Source organism: Ornithodoros turicata, chromosome 10 (genome assembly GCF_037126465.1).
Source record: "Ornithodoros turicata isolate Travis chromosome 10, ASM3712646v1, whole genome shotgun sequence".
Classification (NCBI taxonomy): Eukaryota; Metazoa; Arthropoda; class Arachnida; order Ixodida; family Argasidae; genus Ornithodoros; species Ornithodoros turicata.
Genome location: NC_088210.1, coordinates 22496735 through 22522906, shown reverse-complemented (window position 1 = coordinate 22522906; position 26172 = coordinate 22496735). Strand labels below are relative to the sequence as shown.

The 26172-nt window shown below is 46.6% G+C and overlaps 1 protein-coding gene across 1 annotated transcript; it reads right to left on the bottom strand.

Annotated features, from left to right (window-relative positions):
• LOC135369767 (centrosomal protein of 104 kDa-like) lies at window positions 1–24852 on the bottom strand. The gene is made up of 23 exons (XM_064603285.1): window positions 24723–24852; window positions 21152–21243; window positions 21004–21085; window positions 16710–16848; window positions 15453–15518; window positions 15278–15306; window positions 11629–11738; window positions 8057–8112; window positions 7407–7562; window positions 7291–7321; window positions 6090–6288; window positions 5599–5701; window positions 5376–5543; window positions 5073–5134; window positions 4926–4998; window positions 4782–4851; window positions 4037–4157; window positions 3761–3974; window positions 2670–2830; window positions 2509–2617; window positions 2299–2437; window positions 2095–2244; window positions 1–443 (listed from the first exon to the last, which is right to left on the bottom strand). Exons 1-23 carry the CDS (start codon window positions 24833–24835, stop codon window positions 238–240), a joined length of 2649 nt encoding a protein of 882 aa, XP_064459355.1. The 5' UTR covers window positions 24836–24852; the 3' UTR covers window positions 1–237.
• Between the last annotated feature and the right edge of the window lie 1320 nt (window positions 24853–26172).

The window sequence follows — 26172 nt, the reverse complement described above, 5'->3', positions numbered from 1 at the left end:
TTTTTCGAAAGGCTGAGGACTAGTGACATGGTCATCGTACCTTGTACCTAACTAAATAAGGCAGCTTTAGACATTAGCTTTTTAATACGGTACTGGGTGTGATAATACACAGCAATGCTCCTCGTGAAGGGAACGAGAAAAGCAGGGAGCGAACATTTGCCCAAGGGGGGACACAAAAAAAGCAAATTGTATCCGGTCCTGTTTCTATGTACACTGGACGACGACAATGCATGCGGATTACTGCTGTTTCACCGGTTCAGCGGCTTCATCCTCATCATTCGTTTGCGTCCCAGAGTTCCGTTTTGAAGGGGCTGGTTCTGATTTGCTTCTCGAGTGGTTAAGCGTGTACTGCCGATACTCTGGCGGAAGAGCCCCGAGGATCTTCAGCTTCCCAGCCATGGTGTCGGACACGGACACGCTGTAGTCTGGCTCCCAGACGGACCCTATAGTGCGACAATGAACATAGTTGGCAATGGCTACCTGTGTCTCTGGAGGGCGACCAGCGAGCGGCCGTGCACTGCACCCAGAGACACTGCACTACCGCGCTGTCCTGATGCACCCCTTTTAAAAGTAGCCTGTGCTGTGTGTGTATTACAGGCAACGGGCAAAACTAGGCAAAACCAAGCATTTCAGACATTTTATGCAATCCCGCGCGTTCGGCCAGGCATTTCGTTAAATGCCCGTTCGCTTCCTGCATCTTGCAAAATGTTTCTGGAGCGCTATAGGCAGTACAAAGAACGGAATGCCAAGAGTGAGTATAACCGCCAACGTGCAAGCCGGAACGCAAAGGAACGGATCTCTCTTTCCAACGAGTGATCTGCGCAAATTCATCATTGGCGTGGTATTTAAGGGGTTAGGTGTCAAAGGTTCATGCGATTTGTGGGTCAACTGCGCGGGGGGAAGAAAGGGTCCGTTCAGTCTGTTACAGCCGAAATGAGTTAGAGGGTGGAGGAGGTTATGTGAATGAAGTCTTTGCTCCGGACCGGTTACAGATATGCGACAACAGGCTCACTCTCTCGCCATAAATGATTTATGTATATATACACACCCATTCATGTGGCTGTAGAATGCATGTATGAATGTAGTTAGAAAAATCGTAGCTTGTGGATAGAACGTAGCAGTGGATACATACTGGACAGAGAGGGGAAGCCAACTTTTGTAAGGGTAGGTTAGGCTTTTTTTGGGGGGCATTTCCCCTGTAACATGTACCCGGCCACGGCCGTGAGTGCTGTTGTTACTATAAAGACCAACCATACTGTAACCAACCGCGTCCACCGTTCCGTTTCGTACAAGGAAAAAAAAAAAAAAAGCCTGACCACTGTTGCATTCCGGCATTTTCCGAAATGCCCGACACGATCAGGCATTTCACGAAATGCCAGGGCCGGTGCTCTAGGCATTTAACGAAATGCCTGATTTTGCCTATTGCCTATAACACGTGGACGCTGTAGGACAAGTGTGACGTCATCGGCTCTGAACTCCCTGGAGCATTGGATTTATACTCGACTCGACAAATGGTACCAAGAGTTGAGTGAGTTGAGCAAGGTACTCAAGGCCCTTGTGCGCTATGTACGCGTTACACCGTACCGGAAACGAAATTAGAAGCAGACATAACGGAAACTAAACTACTGCAGTGGACGAAAATATTCCCGTGACCCCTGCTGTAAACAACACTGGTAACTGATCCTTTGTGTCCAGTCGATGGCACGACAATGACTGTTTCAAGTTTCAGTTTACCCACATACGAGACACTCAATGGGAGCACGACGTACAGAATCTACCCAGTCCATTGTTAGCATTGACCGTTACGATATCTGGTCGAAAGGGATGCTGTGTGTGTAATTGTAGGCGGCACTATTGTAACTACGTTTCTTTCTCGGGAGAAATTGTTCGATTTAAATCGTGACGAATATCAGTGCACGCAACCATGCAGCATGCCATAGCGTCACACAGTGAAACAGCTCTCAACATTGCCACTGACGACACAGCCCACTGAGTGTAAAAGAGGCGCTGATATGAGGGCTGTGCCCAGCAGCAGGTTTAATATGCCAATTCCCGCAAAGCATTTGCTTGAAACCGGAAAAGTTCCTCGCTAACCTGATCGCCAACGAAAAAATTTTTGCCGCCGCCGAGGGTTGAAGGCGCAGCCCATCTCTCCCATAAGATGCACCTTCCACGCTTCATCCCCAGCAGCGAAGTTCTGGTGACACAAAGGACAGTGGTTCGCCTGGTGCGGAGGCTTCGCAGCTGAAAGCAGTAGGCAATGTTACGAGTGCACTGGTTGGGACGATGCCCTCTTACGTATGCACGTCTTTAGCTTGACGTGGCTTTCGAAACGCGTCTTGGCGATGGCCTCCTTGCAACGGATGCAGAGCCTGTACTGCCCACGGGAGATGCACTCCTCGAGAAGGTGACGCGTCAAGCCGGAAATCTCCACTACCTGCGCACGTGCAATGGAATTAGGTGTAATTAGGTAATGATGTGATCTACAGTTGCTGCTGTTGTTCGTACCTGCTTACAGTTGTAGCAAAGCATGAGCATGGGACATTCTGTCCAGTAGTGGTAATTGAGCGTCTCAGAGTTAAATTTCTCGTTTGTTTCTTCACAAAACATGCACATCCTGTAAAAGGGCACGTTTTTAAATAGCCCCAGTGCGTCGAAACAGAACATACTTGTCTAGGTTGAAAGACTGCTCCTGCGTCCGCCTCGGAAGCTCCTGGAGGGATCGACTTGGCTGCACATCCTTGACAAATTCACGTCTTCCCGACCCCGAGCTCGGCGTGTCGGCCGACGCAGATCGCTGGCGACGAATCGCACGGTTTGCACTGTTGGGCTGAAGAAAGCAAGGTCGGACAGTCAGAAGCAGCCGTGTGTTCGGCTTTTGGAGGCCGGCATCGAATGACACTGCACGAAGTGTGTCCGTTCGGACACTCGTGTCACAGTGCAGGAAAAACGTAGTAGCCCCGCCAGCAATGGTGTTCAGTATCTCCCCTGACGACGAAACATCTCCATGATCATTAAAATGTGTCTCGAGTGCCTTCTGCATTGTAGTTGTTGTATAGTGAGGAAGCAATGACATCCATGTCACCACAATGTTCGCTGTGACAACAGCCAGCCAAAGATAAATCCTTAACCCATAACTGAGCCCCAACGTTCGCTGGCACGGTACGTTCCCCTTACGCGAAACATGCACTGGTTCACGTCCGGCAGCTATATAGAATGGACGAGGTCACTGGTGCAAAAGCGGTTAATCTCTAGTTTATCTGTCCACAAAAGGCGCTGCATCGATGCCAGGACGTTTGAGTGTGTGGCTAACGTCCACCACAACGTTGCGCCCGTTGTACAGTTTCGACAAGTAAGATCCTATTCCTAACACCGTTAGTCTTGCACCTCCCTATATACAGTGACAGTGACAGTCAGTTTGGGACAAAGCGCTACTACTAATTTAGGCCATCTTGCCACCGCAGGCACCGTCCCCCAGGGGCTCCATCCTCGACGACCCTCGCGAAACCCCAATAGGATAACGCGGACGAGCTTATCGAATACTAGTAATCCAACTTGCTTTACATCTAGTCGTTACTACAACCGATCTCCACAGGGCAACATGGAATGAAGAGAACCTCGCGTGTGCAGTGACGTGAGGCAGCCCTTCCAATGCCACCCAATCGCCATAGGGTCGACACAGTACACTAAAAACGCACGGCTGTCCATTCACAGTAACTCCGCCCTGTTCACACCCCTATGTAAAGAGATCAACACCCACTTCTTTGTCTATCTTCTCGAACTCTTCGAACACCTTCTTGTAGGTGAAGTTACGGGCAGTCTTGTGGGACTCCGGCACCAGGCACTGTCTGACGGGAGTGCCCAGCAGCCTGTACAGGGATAGGAGGACCTGTTCGGCCACTTCGCGCACTTGCAAGGCAGGGTGCGATAGTGCCCTTATCGCAAAAGCCATCATGTGCTCGAATAGTGGATCGCTGCAAAGGACGAGGGTACCCTTTCAGGACAGGGGAATTTAATGGCGAGAGTGGAGACGTACCTCTGGCTCAAAGGCGGGAAGCGCATAACCATCTGTTCGACGAGCTCGCAGCGACCTTGCGCGAGTCTTGGGTTTGTCGACTCCGGAAAGGGTCGCAGAATGATATGCAGCATCGCCTGCACTGCCTAGAAGACAAGGCATTGTGCTTAGGGTGGTCGCGCTACGGTATCTGTTCGCATGTATGCAGCAGATACGGGTAACTACGTTACAATTGCGCACGCAAAAATAGTAACCCTCGTTTTAGCAACAGTTTGCACCCCTACTCGAAGCAGAGGATTTCCGACACGAGATCTAACAGTCAAGCATCCTAAAATGGCTTAATAAAATTCATGAAACGGGTGAGCTACTTGTAACTTCGTTATTACTCAAGTCTGCATTTATGCTTGATGCAATACGCTTTGGCCAACAATCGGTATCACCAGCGCCATCTTCCGACAGTTCATAGATTGGCGAAGTGGATGGCAAGCTAGACACGCGTCTTCCCGTGGTGAAGACCGTATAGGAAGTTGCGCGGAAATTATCAAATCAGGTCCGTGCCAATATTGGTTCAGTTCACGGACACGTCTCTTCTATGTTGTTGTTCTAATCGGTGGAGGGTCGCATGCAAGCTTCCGCATCTCTTCCTCAACATTTCCCTCAACAATCAAGATGACTCCACAGACCGACCGCTGTGGCGTCGCTCGTGATCTCAGTTGTCTCGCGACGTGAACCCCCAATTATTATTAAATTAATCAAAATGACACACTTGCCTTAACGTCCTCGTAGTCTCCCATTTCCAGGAGGAAGTCTGTAGCCACAGTTTTAACTCGCGGTGCCTGGTGTTCAAAAGAAGATCTCGTCACTCACGCTCACGGCAGATCCCGAACACGGCCTTTATGAATTTGCTTACCGTGTCGCCTGTTCTGTACAAGATCCGGGGCACAGTCTTGTTGACAGCCACAGTGACATCGCCCTTCGATATCCTGTGATCTCGAAAGACGTTATTTTTTTAGCTTACTTTTGTTCGCATGGATCTGGTGGTTGGAGGATACCTTACCTCTGAGCTAACGTAAAGCGCGTGAACAATGTTTGCATTAAGTTCAATGCTTGTATGAACACCTGAAAAGGATTGTTAGAAGTAAATAATATATAGGGGCTCTCGTTTTTATCAGTCACAGATTTTTTAAATAAAAAAAGCTATGCAGGTGCTGTATTTGCGGGTGTGCAGAGGCGATAACCCTATCATTCGTGGCAGGTGGTTGGTGGACAATGTGCTATACAGTGAAGTTCTGTTCTGAGAGTGGTATTGCACGGAGTTGTTCGCATGCTTATATTGCATGAAGAAGAAGAGATGTCTCACTGAGAGCACTTTGTCGCGAACGCCCCTTTGCAGCAGGAACGTGGTCCCTTTGAGAACGTCCTCTGGCGTATGACGACTTCGGCGGGCGTTGTAGCGTTCCAGGAATCGCTGCATTTCTTTGAACGCTTCTTCGCGTTGGATGAAGTTCTTGGAGTATAATTTTTGAACCTGGTCGAGAAAGGAAGCCCGTTGGAATCGACAATAAGAGAGGAGAACTGCATACCAGTCGCAGTCCAAAGACTTCGATGGGGAGTGCGGCTTCCTGACGATCTTTCAGGGACATCCTGCCCAAGACCAGTTCTTTTCCGTCCTCTTCGGGATCAGCTCTGAGGATAGCAGAGATATGATATTGATATGATATGATATGATATGATCTGATATAGCAGAGAAATGTGATATTTAAAAGGAAGATTCTCGTGGTATTGTATATTGCCAGACGCGGTCAACATAGGCCGCATTTCTTTTTTGTCACGTGATCATTGTCACGTGATCCAGTGGAGCTACGACAGGACCCACACGGCGGCCTGTCCTATAAAGCTGTCACTTTAAAGGCTCCACGCTAAGACTAATCTTTCACGCACACTTTGTTTATTCTAGAAATTTTTCACTTTGCCTTATGCCATGAATACATTCCAGATGAACCTGAAACACAATCCCTGCCTTATTGGTTTACACCCGAAATAAATCCAGGAATAAAACAGGATGACTCATTGCCTTCTGTGTCCCGCGACGACCCTGTTCTCTAGGGCAAGGTAAGGATTCCTCTGCGCCTTTAACGTTGCCGCTTGGCGCTGCGTCGTTTGCTGTACGGGTTCTGTTGGCTGACACCTGTGAGTTGGCTCCTGCAGAGAAGGTGCTGCCTCCATGGTAACATGATGGCCCTTGCCTGGCTTCTCCGGTGACGGCACGGGACCTGCCGGAATGACATGATCACAGAATAGTGATATCATCACGGTTATGTGATCACTGATCACAAAGACAAAATACAGAACGGTCTCGTGCTGTGACCCGCCTTGCAGGAAAGACCGGAACCCCCCGCGTGCCATCAAACGTGTCAAGGGGGCCTTGAAGACCTAACTCATAGGACTGCCGGCCGACCTCTGCATTACGTGGACAGCATTGCAGGGTTTGCGCAACGCCAGCATTCTCGACGGAAGTACAAATGTGTGGGCTACCGGTGTAGCAGGTTTCATCTGTTCCCTCTGCACGACGCACGCGTGCATAGACAGTGGCGTGTGTGTGAGACTACAGCGGCTGAGAATCGGAGGAACCAAAAGCAGGCGCTCCTCACAGCACTGCAAGGACCCACCAAATTAAGAAATGCAACGAAAACTGATACATATCGAGGCTCCGCCCTAGCTAGGCCGAACTGCAGCCAAAGCACACCAGTGGTTCTGCCGGCAGCGGTACAACGACGGAAGCAGACGACACTTCCGATGTGCCTTGCGCAGCCTATAGGTGGCGTTCATCAAATTTGCACCGAAAATCCACTAGTTTTGCAGATTGCGAGAGGTATTCATTTCAATCCCATCCAATCCACTTGCCACCCAAAATGGCGCTGCCCATGTTGATAAGGGGACAAATAATGAGGATAGGTTGATTGATAGCGCCCCGTATTTCAAGACGTCATGGGTCAGAAAGTTGAAAAAGTGGGTGGAGCTTCAGGTATAGGCATGGCTCATTAATGGCCAGACTCCCGTTCAATATACGGCTCTGGTGTCTATGACATGGTCGTTATAATTTAGTAGGTTGTGCTCCCGATATACCTGCACCGCGTGCATGCTCAACATAACAGGTTAACGGACCTTCGGACCCGTGAGCTGTGTTTCCGCTTTTTCTTCCACTACAATGTTCCGCGACGATGTGAACACTTGGATAGCGGAATGTCCCTACCTATGCGTCAGTGATCACGTACCTGGCAATGCGGAGTCCCGTTCCGGATTGTACTACAAAAAAAAAAAAAAAAAAAAATGAAGGACTGTTTCATGCGATAGTTACTGTTGACACTACTATAGTGTTATAGAGACGTACTCCTTCCATCTCCATCAGCTCGGGTAGTCGCAAGTGCTCGTAGGCGTTGAGGCGGTATTCCTCGATATGTTTCTTCTTTTGGCGAGCCTTATCGAAGTCTTCCATCTCGACCGCCATTTGCTTCTCGATCACCATCTTACCCAGCTTCTCGCCAACCTGCAGAAAAACGCGCAGCTCTTTTGCAATTCAGCGCCCTGCAAGAGTCCGTAGGTACGCGAGCGGCAACAGATAACCTGCACTGCGAAAACGACCAAAGGCAATCTCGCCATTTTACTGCGGCAAAATTACTTGGTCCATTGTCCCAATTCAGCCGCTCCATCTTATACAGGATCATGTGTGGCACGAGCGGAACGCTACAGAAAGGAACAGGTATGGACTTCACCGCATAGCACATTGTCCTTCAACCATTACCACAAATGATAGGGTTACCGCTTCTGATTCGAAAAGCGAGTGGGGCGTACGCCTTTGTGTAGCAGTATGGACATATATGATAATTGCTACAAAAAGGCGTACGCCCCCCTCTCTCTCTTCACATCAGAAGCGATAACCCTATTATTCGTGGAAGTGGTTGGCGCACAACGTGCTATGCGGTGAAGTTCTGTTCTGAGAGTGCATGGCAAACAGTGCTACAGCATGTAGGAGGGACATACCTTCTGGAGTTCCACGACAGCATTTTTCAGCTTTTTGGCGAAAACGAAGCGTTCTTCTGCAAGAAAACATAAACAACGTTGTGGCTTACTGCGCTCTTTCTCTTTCCTACTGCGCTCTTCCAGCGCGTTAGTTCCATAGACACGACAATCCACACAAATCTAGTGCCTATTACGTATGAACTGGCTGGCCTATGTTCAACTGATACGACTGCTGCCTGTAGTAAGTGTCCACATGTATAGCTATCGGCAGCATTGAACTACACTATAAATAAGAACTTCACCGCATAGAACGCGAACCATTGCACTGAGTGATACCTTCATCTACTTGGATTTGTGGAAACAACAATAAATGATGGAGAAGTGATAATGACATGGGACGTTTCCCCCGTGGCAGCCACAGGACCGTTCCCCACTTCACAGAGACGCGAAGACAGGTCGGAGTTCTGTTTAGAGCTCATCGAGGAGGCCAGTGGCTTGCACGAAATCGAGAAGGGATGGAAGAGCCCGGCACTGATGCGCAGGGAAGCTCCATGCGCCAACAAAGGCGTACGCCTCCCATTTTCAACAAATCAACCGTGATAAATGTATCATTCTGCACAGTGCTGGACAAAATGTTACGGAACAAGCTCCGGCGCATACATTCCTCAGAGTGACACGGCAGCAGCGAATGGGACTCTTCGGACTTACACACATGCGCATAGGCAGCCCAGTCACCTCCTTGCAAGTCCGTACACTCTTAAAAATGAACTTCACCACATCGCACGCTCCAAGCCAACTATCACCCCGAATTACAACGTTCTCGCCCCTGATCTGTTGAAGACGGGAGGCGTACGCCTTTTTTGTGCCATTTTTGCTGTTCATAATGATTGTCACAAAAAAGGCGTACGCCGCCTGTTTTCAACAAATCAGGGCAGATAACGATATCATTCGAGATAATGTTTGGCTATAGGAGCGTGAAATGCGGTGAAGTTCTTTTCTAAGAGTGTAAGTTCTTATTTGAGGCAGCCAGGGCACCCCGAAGCATGCGCAATTGCACACATATTTACGAATTGTAATTAATACTCCTGTCAGACGGGCTAATTTAGTGTCATTTTTTGGTGAAGTGCACTCCAACCAAGCGAATGTCACTTTTCACTTACTACACGGCTTATAAGTAAGTGTCACTTTAGCAACGATGATGGCAATAAGAACAGAGATAGAACACGGTAGATAAGAATAAACGGCGGCAAAATTTTTAGGCGCGCGCCACAATACCTTCCTCAGAATATTTTTCTTTGATTTAGAAACACCTTCTGCAAATCATATTCCAACATTAAACAAATTGGCCTCAAACATGCGGCACAGCAAAAATAGCCGCCGCCATAGATCGCCGAGACCACGAAGTTCTCACATGCTGATAACTTCTTCCATTAGAATATTCCGTGAAGATGTCGCTCGTGTGACTACACGGAATGTCACACTGTATTAAAATAAAATAAACACGCTGTTGAAAATACTCGTTTAAAAATGTTGTGGTGTCGCGGGGGCCCCTCGCTCTTTCTCAATATTTTTACCTGCACCACGTAGCCTGCCGTCGAGGCTACACCCTCGGTCAGCCGAAGAGTAGTGAAGTGAGTTTGGGGAACTCACTAAATTAAATCGTCATTCACTAAATTAATTCTTCCGAGTGTCACTGAAAGATGTGGTAGTGACAGCACACGAGTGAAACTAAGTGCATGTGTCGCTCGTTGAAAGTGACACTAAATTAGTACGTCTGACAGGGGTATTAATTTCACATACGTCAAGAGAATACGCAGAGAACACATTCACATACGCATAGAACCGTAACTGCAGAAAATACGTGTCGGAATTGTATTAGGTACTAACATCAACTCTCCCGTTTAGCACGCAGGTTTACGTCATGAGCGGCAGAGTCTGCACGACCTCTGCTCCACAGCAGAAAGAGCAAGTGTAAGTAATTATACGGCTGTTACTTATCCACTGTAACTAGAAGACATTGACTCGCTGACCACACCCACTCGTGCTCATCCCAATGACCCACTTTGTGAGCAACGACCACGGGATGTGGCTGTAAAACACACCCCGCGTGAGTGTGCAAAGTCGGCATAAAGACATCTATCGAAACAGTATACAAAGCTGCCGCGCGCATATCATTATTCGACGACCAATTCCCCCCACCCAGGTGAAACAACCGGGATCGTTTGTGCATTAATGATGCTCACGCGTGGGTGAGCTGACGAGTAGTTGCAGCTTCTAGATGCTCCCACTTTAGTTACCCGGCCGTGAAATTCATTCCTCAACACCTGCAAATATCCTCGCCACCCACCCCGTGAGCATCGCAGTTTACGACAGTTCACGCGTGCAGTGCGCGAATTCCATGGAACAACGCGGTTTAATTAGGCAATCTTCTACCCACGGAGTAAGGAGTAGTTAGTGGGCACCTCTTGACAAGTTGCGTCCGCACGTCGCAAGATTTATAAGCTTGACATAAACTTCAAAGTTAAAGAATTGTCATTCGTGACGTAGATTACGTACACTCTTAGAAATGAACTTCACCGCATAGTACGCTCCTAGCCAACCATCATCTCGAATGATATCGTTATCTGCCCTGATTCATTGAAAACAGAAGGCGTACGCCTTTTTTGACACTTATGCTGTTCATAATTGTCACAAAAAAAAAAGGCGTACGCCTGCCGTTTTCAACAAATTAGGGAAGATAACGATATCATTCGAGATCATGGTTGGCTAGGAGCGTGCTATGCCTTGAAGTTCATTTTTAAGAGTGTTACATGCATGCACTCTAAAAACATAACTTCACCGCATAGCACGCTGTGGGCCAACCATGCATTGCCACGAATCATAGAATTATCGCTTCTGATTCGAGGAGAGAGGAGGGCGTACACCTTTTTGTGGCAATTATCATATATCCAAATTGCCACAAAAAGGCGTACGCCCACCCTTTTCCTCGCGTCAGAAGCGATAACCCTATCATTCGTGGCAATGGTTGGCGCACAGCGTGCTTTGCGGTGAAGTTCTGTTTTTAGAGTGCGAAACTGCACTCTTAAAAATGACCTTCACCGCATAGCACGCTCCTAGCCAACCATAATCTCGAATGATATCGTTATCTGCCCTGATTTGTTGAAAATGGGAGGCGTACGCCCTTTTTTGTGATAATTATGAACAGCATAAGTGTCACAAAAAAAAAAAAGGCGTACGCCTCCCGTTTTCAACAAATCAGGGCAGATAACGATGTCATTCAAGATTATGGTTGGCTAGGAGCGTGCTATGCGGTGAAGTTCATTTTTAAGAGTGTGTGAACACAAAGCTTTAAATACGGTCCCCCACTCTCTGACATCAGTTTTTGTCCTGAAAGCGACAACACCTCCAGTACAAGGGAACTACAATTAGTTCTTTTTAGACAATAGCCTGCGGTTCTTTTTAGTTCTTTTTAGTTTTATTTTTGTTTAGTTTTAGTTAAGTTTACTTTTAGCTTAGCTTAGTTTTAGTCTTAGTTTAGTTCTTTTTCAGTTGTTTTTAGTTCTTTTTAGACAAAAGACAAAGGGTGTACGCACCCGCGATAGCGTCGCGCTTCTTCGCTTCCAGCTTGCGCAAAATCTGCGCCACTTCTGTGTCCACGTACATGTCAAAGGCCAGGTCGTCCATGGGAGATATTTCTTCGTTCCTGCACGCACCGAATGAAGAAAGAACAGATCAAACGCTTCCATATATATACTCTGAACGTCAATGTGGGGTGACTCTGTGGAGTCACGGAATACATCCGGGGCCCTCTGGGACTGTGTGGGATTTACGTGGGAGGACAGGCATCGCTTCTGCAAATATTTAAAGCGTGTGTCTGCACTCCTAAAGCAGGACTTCACCACATGAAACGCGTAAAAGCCAACCCACTCAGAAAAGGGACCAATAAGGTGGCTCCACGGACAATAGGGGTTAGAGGAAAACTGGGGAGCTGCGCAGAGAACCGACCCACTTGCATAACGTATCGGTCTGCAAGCCGATGACCAATGGCGTGAGATACAGCTTCACTGTGCCGTCACTGCACTTTTGGAACAGAACTTCATCACCACATACCAGGCTAAGGACCAACAATGGACCTTTTTCACAAAGCTTCTGCGCATGCTCTGTGACCCTGACGGAGCCGGATTGGGTTCCTTACATATTCAATAGATGGCGCAATATGGCGCCGGTTTTGTATTCGCGCGCACCGATCGTGTTTCGTTTGACAGCCTCTGGGATACCACGCGAGTGTGAAAAAAGGCCCACTGTGCGTAATGATACCCTTATCACAAGTGATTTGTGGAAAGCGTGGGACGTACGCCATTTGTGACCATTAAAGGAGTACAGAGGGTTTTCCAGAAAATTTCAGATTATGACGATAAAAGTGTGTGTGCCAATTTACCGAATAGCACGAAAGGTTTGTTCCGCGTTCACCCTTAACTCGCTACTCCGGGTATAACGAGGAAGAAAAGCATGATGCCACGTCACCGATGACGTTACAGGGTCCACGCGTTCTGGTTCGCCAGTCAGTTGGGGTCAGCGCCCTGTTCCTTTGCCGCCGTAAACCAATTTTGCCACTTCCCCAGGAGAATTGGGGATAGAAGGAGCGGCCGAATCATGGCACAACCAGGAGCAATGCTTTCTCAGAGCCGATTGAGTAGCAGACGACAGCTAAGTAGCAGGCAACATTTCTCTGAACCAATCAGCGAGCGCGGATTCTGTAGCGTCAGCGCGAGGTCGCAGGCAGATCACAGGCCGCTATAATTCTCTCCACCACCGCTGCGCACGGTCGCTTTTTGCGGCGCACTTTAAATTCAATTTCTGCGATAATTATGACTCTGTGGTGTGAATTATTTCTCATGGCGCATCTTCCTGGCCTACTTAACAGTTTTATAGGAACAAAACAGGGTGTTAAAAATGATTTCTGTGCTACTTTAACACTCCTGTATGCCTGTACGTCTTATTCCATCAATTATCATATATTCAGATTGACACAGAAACAAGGCGTATACACTCTTAGAAATGAACTTCACCGCATAGCACTCTGCCAGCCAACTGTCCTCTCGAATGATATCGTTATCTGCCCTGATTGGTTGAAAACGGGAGGCAGACGCCTTTTCTTGTGGCAATTATGAACAGCATAAGTGTCACAAAAAAGGGCGTACGCCTCCCGTTTTCAACCAATCAGGGCAGATAACGATATCATTCGAGAGGACGGTTGGCTAGGAGCTTGCTATGTGGCGAAGTTCGTTTTTAAGAGTGTATGCTCCCCGCTCACTTCTTCGAATCAGAAGCGATAACCCTATCGTTCGTGACAATGATTGGCGCACAGCGTGCTATGCCGCGAAGTTCCGTTTCTAGAGTGTAGTGAGCAGGCAACCGCAGTCCGTCTACCACCGGAAGTAAATGGAGCAGCGCTTTCAACCGAAACCGCAAGTTATTGATCAATTTCAGGGGCGCCACTCTTTCCACGTTTCGTTCTCTCTCTCTCTCTCTCTCTCTCTCTCTCTTTCTTTTTATTATTATTATTTTTTTTTTTTCAGTTCGAGAGTTCTGCATTTCTTCCGACATGCGCGTGAAGTGTGCCGCCAATCAGCATTCATGGCTCGCTCGGGGTCCACACCCATTCTTTTTTCTTTTTTTCAATTGCATGCAGGATGCGGGAGACCGTAGTTTGAATAGAAAATCCAGTCAATATGGTAATACCCCTAATGGAGCTTGCCCAAAGAGATTCCTCGAAAATGAGGGTGCAGCTTCTCCTCTATCTTGAAAACCAATCGTTCGCTGATAAGTCACGCCCTCAGGTAAGAAGAGTTCGACGACCCACGGAGAGAGACGAAACTGAGCGTTTCCGTGTAGTCTCAGCTTACTTTGTAGCGTAAATATTTTCATGTAGCGACTGCCGCTACATAAAAGAAAAGTTTCCTGGGGCCCTTCGTTCAAAACGGGCATTTTTTTATAACATTATGCCGTGCATAATTGGTACAAAAAAAAAAAAAAAAAAAGCGTACGCCTCCAGTTTTCAACAAATCACGGGCGAGAACGATATCATTCGGGATGATGGTTAGCTAGGAGCGTGCTATAAGGTGAAGTTCGTTTTTAAGAGTGTGTACGTTATCACGAAGATTGCAGGATCAAGGGCTCGACTATTGGTGGAGGGCGCGTGACATTCATGTCTGTTCTTCATGCCTTCTTCACATTACGACGAATGACGTGCGAAACACAACGTAATCGAGGTCGTGTACTTTGACGAGGATAGGGCCCCTAGTGTCTCAACTTCTCAGCATATTTTTTCTGTATCCGATCCAATCCAATCCAATTTTCAAGCGCTATCTAAGCGGTGTGATTCGTGATTTGTAAATGATGTCGCCCTTCACGCTAAAAACATAAGTTTACCGCATAGCACGGTGCGCGCCTACAGTCTTAGAAATGGACATCACCGCATAGCCAGCCCCTATAACCAACCATAATCTCGAATGATGTCGTTATATGCCCTGATTTGTTGAAAACGGGAGGCCTACGCCTTTTCTGTGACAATTATGATCAGTGCAGATAACGATATCATTCGAGATGATGGTTAGATACCAATACCATCCTTGGATACCACCATGGATACATGGTAATTAACACAAAAAGGCGTACGCCCCCTTCTTCGAATCAGAAGCGATAACCCTACAACCTTTAAACAACGCTTCACCACATAGCACGCCGAAGGCAAACCATTGTACAGAGTTATACCACTTGATTTGTGGAAAGCGCGGAGCGTACGCCTTTTTATGACAATTAACATTTCTGCATAAGTGTCACAAAAACGCGTACGCCTCCCGTTTTCAACAAATCAGGGCAGATAACGATATCATTCGAGATGATGGGTGAGCTAGCAGCGCGCTGTGCAGTGAAGTTATTTTTTTATGAGCGTACAGAGCGATACCTCTATCACCCTTGATTTGTGGGAAGCGCGAGGCATACGCTTTTTTTGTGACAATTAATATTTCTGCACGAGTGTCACAAAAAGGCGCACGCCTATCGTTTTCAACAAATCAGGGGAGAGTATCGATGTCACTCGGGACGATGGTTGGCTAGGAGCGTGCTATGTGGTGAAGTTTATTTTTAAGAGTGTATCATTTGCGGCAGCGGTTGGCGCGCAGCGTGCTATGCACCGTGTAGGTTCCGACATTCATATATGTACTGTGACAAATCCCTTACCGTTTAATGATCGTTTGCCACGTCGATTTCTGCAAGGACAAGAACAATATGTCAACGCTATATAAAGGGGGAAAAGGGAAAAAAATGTAAAGGAAAAAAAAAAGCGCATCCCTGGTGCTAATAAAATATTTTGGCTCCTTCTTCATGAAAGAGAGAGAGAGAGAATTAGACTCACCTCTTCTTCTCCGCCACCATCGAGAAATACATCGTCGCCAATTATATTAATAGCCACAATCCCGACCTGCAGTAAGTATATATTGTGACGTCAGCACGTATATATGCAAAGAACTTGCCCTGATAGAACCATGTTGTACACTGTGAAAAAATAAGGAGTAACTCTAGTCTTTTTAGGGACTAAATACGCTGAGACAACTATTAGCCCTCAAGGGACTAAATGAACGTCATAGAGTGGGGACTGCATTGTCTCACTTGTCCTCATATTCCTATGTACATAATCGATGTGCATAAATGCAAAATAGACCTCGAATTAAGTTACGCAGCACAATTTGTGAAGAAAGAACACATGCCAACCATTTGTTGCTCTCCGTAGGCAAGAAATTGCTTAATTATGAATTCAATTCAAATTTATTTCTATCTATACCGATTATTATTATATTACGATTATTGGATCTATACAGAGGATAATATCGCGTTGTTTCCATCAAACTGCCTGAGAGCGCATATTTATGTTGCATTCGGGGACCACTCGCGGTTCCGGGGAGTAAAGTTCAAAGTCAGGGGACTAAAATTAAGGAGGTATTGCTGTCTAGGTGAGACTATGGAAGTTGCGATTACTCCCAAATTGGCACATTGCTTTTTTCTTTTCTTTTTTTTTTCTTTTTTTTTTCAGCTTTCTTCTTTCGTTTTTGTACAGCAATATCGAATATATCAGTGTTTCAGATAGTGCAGGATCCTGAATTTCTGAGATTTCTCTACTATGCTTTTCATTTCCTTTCTTATGGAAAAAGTCCTTTCCCTTGTTCTTTCACTTTCGTGCCTAAATGTGCACACACACACACACAAATCTACTAATCATGCGGAACAATCGCCTCATTGAAGAAAATTGCGCATAAGTGTCATAAAAAGGCATACACCACCTTTTTTTTTAACAAATCAGGGGAGAGAAAGATGTCACTCGGGATGATGGGTTGGCTACACTCTTAAAAATGAATTTCACCACAGAGCACGCTCCTGGCCAACCATCATCCCGAATGATATCGTTATCTGCTCCGATTTGTTGAAAACGGGGGGCGTACGCCCTTTTTGTGACAATTATGAACAGCATAAGATGAAAGAAAGATGCGCAACGGCATGCAGGAAAACAGTAATATCATCTGCAGATAGACAGCCCGGGTAACGATAATGCGGCCCCCGCTGCGGATCGATCTATTTGTGAAGCCTGCCAACAAGAGTGACAGGTTGACTGGCATACCTGGTTGTAGACGTTGTATTTATTGACGTGATTCGCATGGATGAGAAGCTTCACGAAGTCTCCCACCGCATCCACCAGTACGGACTTCAGTTCGCGGGATTTGTACTCACTGTGGAGGTTGTCCGCCAAGGATACTTCCCTGCACAAAGCAACGACAATCTCATAGCTGCCAACGCCCATTCGTTATGATCGCGCTCCGCGACAATTGATCGAACGCATCTAACTGCCAGGAAGCGGCTATATAGGATTTTAAAAACTGAACTTCCCCGCATAGCACGACATGCGCGAACCATTGTCGCGAATGATACACTCTTAAAAATGAACTTCACCGCATAGCACGCTCCTAGCCAACCATTATCTCGAATGATATCGTTATCTGATCTGATTCGCTGAAAACAGGGGGCGTACTCCTTTTTTGTGACAATTATGAACAGCATAAGTGTCACAGAAAAGGCGTATGTCTCCCGTTTTCAACAAATCAGGGCAGATAACGATATCATTCGAGATGATGATTGGCTAGGAGCATGCTATGCTGTGAAACTCATTTTTAAGAGTGTAGGGTTATCCTTTGTGATTCGAAGGGGGGGGGGCTACGCCTTTTTGTGTCAAGTACATAATATTTGACACAAAAAGGCGTACACCTCCCTCTCTTCTCGAATCAGAAGCGATAACCCTATCACTCGTGGCAATGGTTGACGCAGAGCGTGCCATATGGTGAGGTTCAGTTTTTAAAGTGTAGGACTTTTAAGAAATCGTGTGCGTCTCCGTGCATTGTGCAGAACGCCGTTTAAATATGTCGTACGTGTAACCCTGAACGCTCTAAAATCTGATGGATGGAAAAAAGGATGAATGGAAAGGTGGTTGTGATGGTGAAAGGGCCTCACTGAGGTGAGCAACGTCACGACTGACGCCCTGGGGAATTTGCGTCATGGGCCGACTTCTCCGGGCCTGGGTCGAATCCTACCGGGATTCGAACCCCGGTACCTCTAAAAGCTGATGGTGGTGGTGGTGGTGATGATGTTGAAAGGGCTTGCCGTTGTCGGCCTCACGTATGTGGGCAACGTCACGACTGACGCCCTGGGGAAATGTGCGTCCTGGGCCGACTTCTAGGGGAACTGTGCCGACATGCTAAAAGCTGAGCTTCACCGCACAGCACGCTCCTAGCCAATCAGCATCACGAACGACGACGTTCCCTTTCTTGATTTGATGAAAACCGGGGGGGGGGGGGGTACTTCATTTCAGTGGTAATTACGAACTGCATAACGCCACAGAAATGGCGTACGCTCCCCGTTTTTAGCAAATCAAAGGAAAGAACGATGTCTTTCGAGATTATGGTTCGCTAGGGGGCGTTCTGTGCAACGGCTGGCCTTCAACGTGTTATGTGGTGAAGTCACCTTTTATGACTGTACTACCTCGGTTCGTTACGCACAAGTGATTCGTTAAAAGCAATTTTTTTCCCTCTCTTTCTGAGAGGTTTTTTACTCCAATATACTATACCCACATTAAAATAAAAGCAGGTGCGGATGAACATTGCACGCACCGCGCGTTATCTATCACTGCACATCCAATCACAGCATCACGGACGCCGGTGTGTGGAGCTCACACAAAGGTCAACGTACCCTGTTCCACCTCTCCCAGCCCCTTTCCCTTTTTCCGCAATCTGGCATCCCCCTCTTCGTCGCGGTCTTGGTTCCTCACATTTTTTTTCCTTCTCTCTCACGTAATAAGCGTAAACATATTGGACGGTCCAGTGTATAGCACTTCCTCAATCGTGCTCTGCAGCGAAACAGGCCAGCAGGGGTCTCAGCCCCGAGTGACGAGAGGGTAAGTCCTCTCCCCTCCCCTCCCCCACCCCTTCGTAGCCCGTTAGGGACGCGGAGCACGTGCGTTCCCGTTCCGCCTTTCCCTTTTTCCTTTCCGTTTATCGCTGCTTTAATTTTTTTTTCTCTCTCGCTCCCCCTCTCTCTCTTTCTCTGTAGCGCGTTTCATATACTCTTGTTTCCAACGCAGGTGAACGGCTCCTCTGGAAATCACGTACAGATGCCGACGCCATTACGTTAATCGCCGGTGTCTCTGCACAGAGGGGATGGAAAGAGACGCTTCCGCGAATTCGCACTCGCGCAGTTTGAATATAGCGCGCAACTATAACGTTGTATTAAAATTCAGTTTTTTTGTCTCTCTCTCTCTCTCTCGCTCTTTACTATTCAGGAGCACGTGACAAAATGAATACTCCGCATATATTTCTTTTCCTCTCTTTTTCTTTTTTTAAGAGACACAGCGGTATGATTTAGCGATGCTGCAGTGCCGCTGCCACGCGAACGCCTGTTCGCGGTAGGCCGAAATCGTGTAACCAGCACGTATGTCGGCACAGTTCCCTTAGAAGTCGGCCCAGAACGCACATTCCCCCAGGGCGTCAGTCGTGACGTTGCCCACATACGTGAGGCCGACAACGGCAAGCCCTTTCACCATCACCACCATAAGAAAAAAAAAAGAGAGAGAGAGAGACTATTTCACAAAGCATTAAAATTATTTCAATTTCAATTATATCAATTTCAAGAATAGTTTCGCCACATAGACCGAGATGGCCCCTTAAAACTACCAGATTTATACGCGCGTTGCACAATGCCCAAAGATGCAGGCCTTTTTCTTTTTCAATTTTTTCCTTTTGTGCTGGCTGCTAATATTACTACAATATTGCAGGCGCTGTTTGAAGACCATTGCAGCCCTCGAAAAACGGAACTACACTGCGGAGAACGCTGTACTCCAACCATTGCCACGAATGATAGGGTTGTCTAAAATGGCAGATTGGGCCAGTTGGTACATGATTTAGATTTGGAACTACACTCTTAAACATGAACTTCACCGCATAGCACGCTCCTAGCCAACCATGATCTCGAATGATATCGTTATCTGCCCTGATTCGTTGAAAACGGGAGGCGTACGCCTTTTCTGTGACAATTATGAACAGCATAAGTGTCACAAAAAAGGCGTACGCCTCCCGTTTTCAACAAATCAGAGCAGGTAACGATATCATTCGAGATCATGGTTGGCTAGGAGTGTGCTATGCGATGAAGTTCATGTTTAAGAGTGTAGGGGCAAAACACAAGGACAGCAGGACGGCACACCACACAGCTCCTCGTGTGAGGCCGTCCTCCCGTCCTTGTGTTTATCTCGCTATAGTGCTATCGCTTTTGATTCTTAGAGAGAGTGGGCCGTACGCCCTTTTGTGCCAGTTACCATATGACGAACCCCCCCCCCCCTCTCTCGATCCTCGAATCAGGAGCGATAACCGTATCATTCGTGGCAATGGTTGGCATGCGGCATATGTGACCGTTGGTTGACAACAATACACTGGCCATTTTCAATGTCACTCTTGCCATTTCTGATCTGCTGTGCACAAAAAAAGCTTTAGCACCCTTACGACCAATTTCTCTAACTTCTTCTTCTCCTTTTTTCTTTCTTTTTTTTATTGTGGTAATTGGTCACTTGAAACTGCATCACGTGTCATTTAATTGAAACCAAAATCAAATACAGAAGAAAAAGACACAAAGAACAGAATGATACAACGCAAGGAAAACGCTGCGCAACGCAGACTAGGCAAACTGAGTCGAGACTAGCCATAACACGTGAAGTTGATCATGTAAGCCACCATTTTGCCTCGTAAATGTGAGAGCAAATATGGATAAATATTCTTGCGCCACCTCCGCACTCCCCATGGACAAGATCCCCCCCCCCCCCCGCTTTCCGCGGAAAAATAAATAAATAAATAAACTGCATCGAATCGTTGGAGATCCTGCCAAACGCGGTCCCCACCTTCGGCCGTCGGGTCGTTGTACCTTCTCCTTTCCTCCCTCACTTCCCTCCCATCTTCTCTCTCCACAAGTGTCACAGACGGACCTACAAAGCTTGCACAGCTAAGACGGGCCGCTTTAATAAATACGTAATACTCTTCACGTACGGGAACCTGTTAGCTTGCTTAGGAGTATATAAATTGCAAAGGCTGCGCGAATTTTATATATTAGTATGCCAAAAAGCGCGCAGAGAAAAAAAAAATAAAGAAAAGAAAATGAAAAGGAATAGACGCGTGCTTCTTGATCAAAAGATCTCAGATGCTCTGTGTGCTGTGTGAATGCATATACGAGAAAGAAAGAAAAGGTGTGTGTGTGTGGGAGGGGGGGGGAGTAACAGAAGGCAACACTCGAGGCAAACGGGTTGTACGTCTGATTATCGCGTCGTTGGGCCCTAATGTACGCTGAACGTTTTCCTCATTGCACAAAGATCGTGCTGTACTCACCCCAGATGAGTCCATCTGGCATTGTACAGAGCTACCTCCAATCCTTTGGGCACGTTTCCAACGTAAATGTCAACTGTCGTCGCTGTACAAGAGAGAGAAAGTTTCTTACAGTCAGAAAGGAAGAAAACGATGAGAAAGAAGGTCTTACCTATGCAGTACTGATGGGAGAGAATTTGTATCCTGCAGATTCGGCATTTGACTTCCATCTGAATGATGATTTCCTGAGGGTAAGTCGCGTACCTGATGACAACGCAACATGAAAATTTTTAATGAGGCTGGGGAAGCCGACAACTTCGTTTCTGTTAAAGTGGGACTCCGCAACAAAATCACCACAAAGGTTGTTGTATATCCGTAATCTTTCGGATGTCCGGAACATGTGTACGAAATATCTTCGGTAAAAAACTGCGCAGATTTGGCTCAAACAAATTATTACGAAGCGAGCGCTTCGGCCTGTGTGAAGTGAAAGGACGCTGAAAGCCACACACTGCTGACATCATCCGGCATCCGCCAAGAGAGAAAGAATGCTGGCCTGGAAGCAGACGACAATGCTGGGTGACGTCACGGAATCCTCCTCCGGACGAACCGCCGTAGCATCGAGCTCTGTTTTCTGCTGTTAGCATTTCGGTTTCGGTTAGCTATTGTCATCATTTACGAATTAATTACTCGCGCCAAATGAATGTGAATGTTGTATTCGGTATCGAGGGGGTAGTTCGTATTCGGTATGATGCTCACCGATTTTTTTTCGAATCCTTCCGATGTCTCCTTTTAAAGGGACACTAAGGCCCGGTTTCACCAACGCTGGTTAACTTTGAACCGCGATCAAGGGTGGACAAAACTTGAAGTTAACGCTCCATTCTTTTTTACGAACGTTAGTTGGTGACTTGAGGAATGTATCAGTGACAGTAACTCCCTTCAATGCAGCAGAGTTAAGCATTAAATTCAAGTTAAGGGACCGTTGATCTCGGTTCAAAGTTAACCACATCATCATCCCACTTGTGTGTGTGTGAATCAAAGTTAACCAACGTTACATAAACAAAATACAGAAAATGTTCCCATAATGCTACAGCGGAAGATAAGAAAAACGTCATAGCTTTCTGCTGTTACGCGATCGCGGGCGCTCACCGTCGTATCATCACGTTCACTGCTAACCGTGTGGAATATCCTGCGACGCAGTCACAAGATATTCCGTGGCAGACGACCGTAAAAGGCGCTGACGGTGTCGTCTGCTAAGTGAGCAGTACGCCATTTCCGATATACTGGAACCGTGTGAATACTCGACATAACACGGGACGAAACCTCGGCTCCGTGAGCGGTGTGTTTTCGCTTTTCCTTCCACCTAGAATACACCGTGAATACACGGTTTATGTTGGTGCCACGGTAACCGAATCTTTCAATCCGCGCGGATAATTTTTAGGCTTTAGTGCCCATTTAAATTAATAGTTTCATAAAGACCAGGTGAACAAATTAACCTATTTTAACGTTCGCTGCGAGACCGAACATATAGCGTAACATCGTGCATAAAGTAACGTACAATCGCATTACTACCGCAGGAGATAGAATTCGTTAGGTAAACATGCTGGCCCAGTTATTGTTATCCACAGGCGAAGGTGGTAGAGGGAAGGGAAAATAAAGGGATTGAGGGTGAAAGGGCAAGAGAAAGTGTAAAGTGTTTTATAAGCGTGTTCTGCACTCTTAAAAATGAACTTCAACGCATAGCGTACGGTTCTAGCCAACCATCATCTTTAATGATATCGTTATCTGGAATGATTTGCTGGAAACGGAGGGCGTACGCCATTTTTGTGACAATTAGGAATTGGAGAAGTGTCACAAAAATGGCGTACGCCTCCAGTTTTCATAAAATCAGAGGAAAGAACGATGTCATTCGAGCTGATGGTTGGCTAGGGAACGTGCTATGGGGTGAAGTTTATTTTTAAGAGTGTGCACCGCATAGCATGGTGTGTGCCACCCACTGCCACGAATGATAGGGTTATCGCTATTGATTTGGAGAGAGAGAGAGAGAGACTTTTTTCTAGCAATTATCATATATCCAAATTGCTACAAAAAGGCGTACGCCCCATGGCTCTTCAAATCAGAAGCGGCAACACTATTATTCGTGGTAACGGTTGGCGGACGACGTGCTATGCGGTGAAGTTCTGTTGTTAGTGCCTGAATGAGACATTAATCACGACAAGCAATGCCCTGCCTTACCACTAAAGGTAATTTGATGAAAGGATAACTACGCTCTGCACACTCCTAGCCAATCAATCATCGTCCCTAATGACAACGTTCTCTCCCTTAATTTGGTGAAAAAGGGGCCGTACGCCATTTTTGTGACAATTTGTGACGTCATAAGTGTCACAAAAAAGGCGTACACCTCCCGTTTTCAACAGATCTGGGGAAAGAACGATGTCGCTGAGGTTGATGGTTGGGTAGGAGCGTGCTATGTGGTGAAGTGCACTTGTAAGAGTGGTACTGGTGTATCAAGAGAGAGGAATAAAGCGCTACTTTGTTCATAGATGTTAAAGCGAAGCGCTGATAAGATGAATTTGACCGCGGGCCCAGCACTGTTATTTTTATTTTTTTATTTTTTTTTTCGTACTCTGCATATATTTTTGCGTTCGACTGAAAGAATTACTGCATTTGCAACCGGTTTCATACAAGAGAAGATAAAGTGCATGTCGACTCGAAGTTTTCTTTTTCTGATCGAATCTCGTCCAGAAACATGATGGAAAGTATTCTGAGGACTGCCCTATTTCAGCTAATCCAGAAAGTGCCCCGTTTTACTTGTGCGATATTCCATGCAGCACTTATTAAACGACGGATTAGCAAGGGGCAGCACCAGTTCCGTCGAGGTTGCATTCACAGAAAGAGAGCATGTCAGAGAGTATTCCATCCCGTCACGTATCCCACACGGTATAGAAGAATGTTAAATAAATTAAACGATTCTGTCGCCAGAGCAATGCGTAGAAATTTCAGAGCAGCGCGTGGAGATATTCTGTCTTACGGAGTCACGATATTTGTGCAGTCCCCGAAAGTAAGATTGCAGTTTGTCCATTTTTCAATCCCGGATTCCAATGATAGCGTTGGTGATTGTCACCGAAGGGCAATTATTCTTTTTCTTTTCTTTTTTTTTTTCAACAGCGGTGCACCATCAACAACAGAAAAGCTGGCGAGTCGGATTTACTTATGTTTACTGGCAGTTACGAAAAAAAATGTTTTACAAAGTTACAAAGTTTTCTCTCCATGCGCTTTTTCAAGCTAACTGATCAGTTCGGAAAAATAAAAAGATGGAGAGAGAAAGAGATGTCGATATTCCGTGTCCTCCGGTGGTCTTCTGAGACTTCAATATCGGACCCACACTCTTAGAAATGAACTTCCCCGCATAGCACGCTCCTAGCCAACCATCAACTCGAATGGTATCGTTATCTGCTCTTACGTTGTTACACTTATGTTGTTCGTAATTGTCACAAAAAGGCGTGCGCCTCCCGTTTTTAACAAATCAGGGCAGATAACGACATCGTTCGAAATGATGGTTGGCTAGGAGTGTGCTATGCGGTGAAGTTCATTTCTAAGAGTGCATAATACTTTCTTTTCTAGAACACGCCATTCAGCGTCGACATCAGATGTGTGTCCAACAACAAAGCATCACCACGTGTGACAGTGCAGTGGACGCGAACTGCGTCAATCCCCGACACTCGATCCGACTGAACGGCACTCACTTTTTCGACAGCCATCCTTTGACGGTGGGGCCGTGCACATTTAACTCCGCTGCTGGAAAGTTGTCATCCTCACCGGAGACTTGCACCACGCTGAAGTTGACTTTCCGTGGCATGGCGCAGTGTTCCCCGGCGCGCCGTATTCCAAGCGCATTCCCGCGGTATGTGGCCCCTCCAGCCACAACGCAACGGACCGCGTTCCGCGTTGCCCGGGGCAACGGGAACGTGGGCTAGCAGACGACACTTTTACGTCGCGCGGGTTGATTCACCCGGTGAACTGAAGTGTATCGGTTCGCGGTATATTCCAAATATGTGCCCACACAGGAAGCGTTCGGCTGCGGGCTCGCTGCGCAAGAAATCTGCGGTACAGTGACCACTTAGCTAAAAAAAAAGTTATCTTTTTTTTGCGTTACGTGTTTCTCCTTAGTAAGTTACAGAAAATAATTTTGGAGAAGTTATAACAGTAGGTTGGGCTCCTGCAGATGGAAGAGAAGCAAATCATCAAAGTCCCGACCAATCAGGACAGGCTACTCCTGTGTTGCTGCCTCCTCAAATGGGTTTACAAAATATTTTCAAATACAATGTACAGTGAAAATTCGTTAAACTGGTATATTATCGGTCATGTACTACAGTGCCAATGGTACAGCTTTGTACATCTTTCAATGGTGTTGGACAAGACAATATTAGCTACATAGTTTAAAGAACTCTAGCGGCCCGTTTGTCCAAGCAGACCAAATCCTGTTTATGTGGAATTTTACAGGACACGTATTTATAACGCTATATATTTTTATGGGAACGCGCTGCTTTGAATCCAGAATGCACTCTGCAAATAATAGATGAAAGCAAACACTATACGTGTCCACGCGGTTGCCCCTGTAAAGCGTGCTTTGACTGCACCGCAGCGCTGTCCACAGAAGAAGCAACCACACATTATCTCTCTTTTTGGCTTTCTCCGCGAGCAGATGTAACGTTACTGCAGCGGTGTAACCACAGCTTTGAAGCTGACGCTTCGAGGCATGAGACGTGAACCCGCGTCTACACTGCGTAACTTAGTCCAGCCATCACAACCCCATTCTCTCAATCACCAGTTCAAACACCCCCAGTAGCTCAAGTCACAAAAGAGAAAAAGTTATCATGGGCGCCTGACAAAGAAAACCAGTTTAATTCCATTAATATTCGCTGTGCCTGTTTGAGGCCGAATCACGTACGCTGTAGGGTGAATTGCATTCTGATACGCAGATATTGTAGGAATGATGAAAAGGCCTCCGCGAATTTTTATTTATTTTAAACAGCGGTTCCGCTCTATTTTAGATTGGTGGCGGAAAGTGTATTTCTGCTACCGATTTCGATTGCTCGATCCTTTTCTACCTCCCTGTCTTGCTTTTTTTTTTTTCCGAAACAGGAGGAAAGGAGATAAGGAAACGGCTGCTGAAAAGAGACGCATTTCTAGTGT

What these genes read in the sequence shown, in the direction of transcription:
- LOC135369767 (XM_064603285.1), bottom strand. Translation starts at nt 24,835, where the DNA reads ATGCCACGGAAAGTCAACTTCAGCGTGGTGCAAGTCTCCGGTGAGGAT. An exon ending in CTGTCGTGGAACTCCAGAAG is followed by an intron (nt 7,563 to 8,056) that starts GTATGTCCCTCC and finishes GTTTTTCTGCAG; the next exon opens with GTTGGCGAGAAGCTGGGTAA. An exon ending in CAAGCTAAAGACGTGCATAC is followed by an intron (nt 2,245 to 2,298) that starts GTAAGAGGGCAT and finishes TACTGCTTTCAG; the next exon opens with CTGCGAAGCCTCCGCACCAG.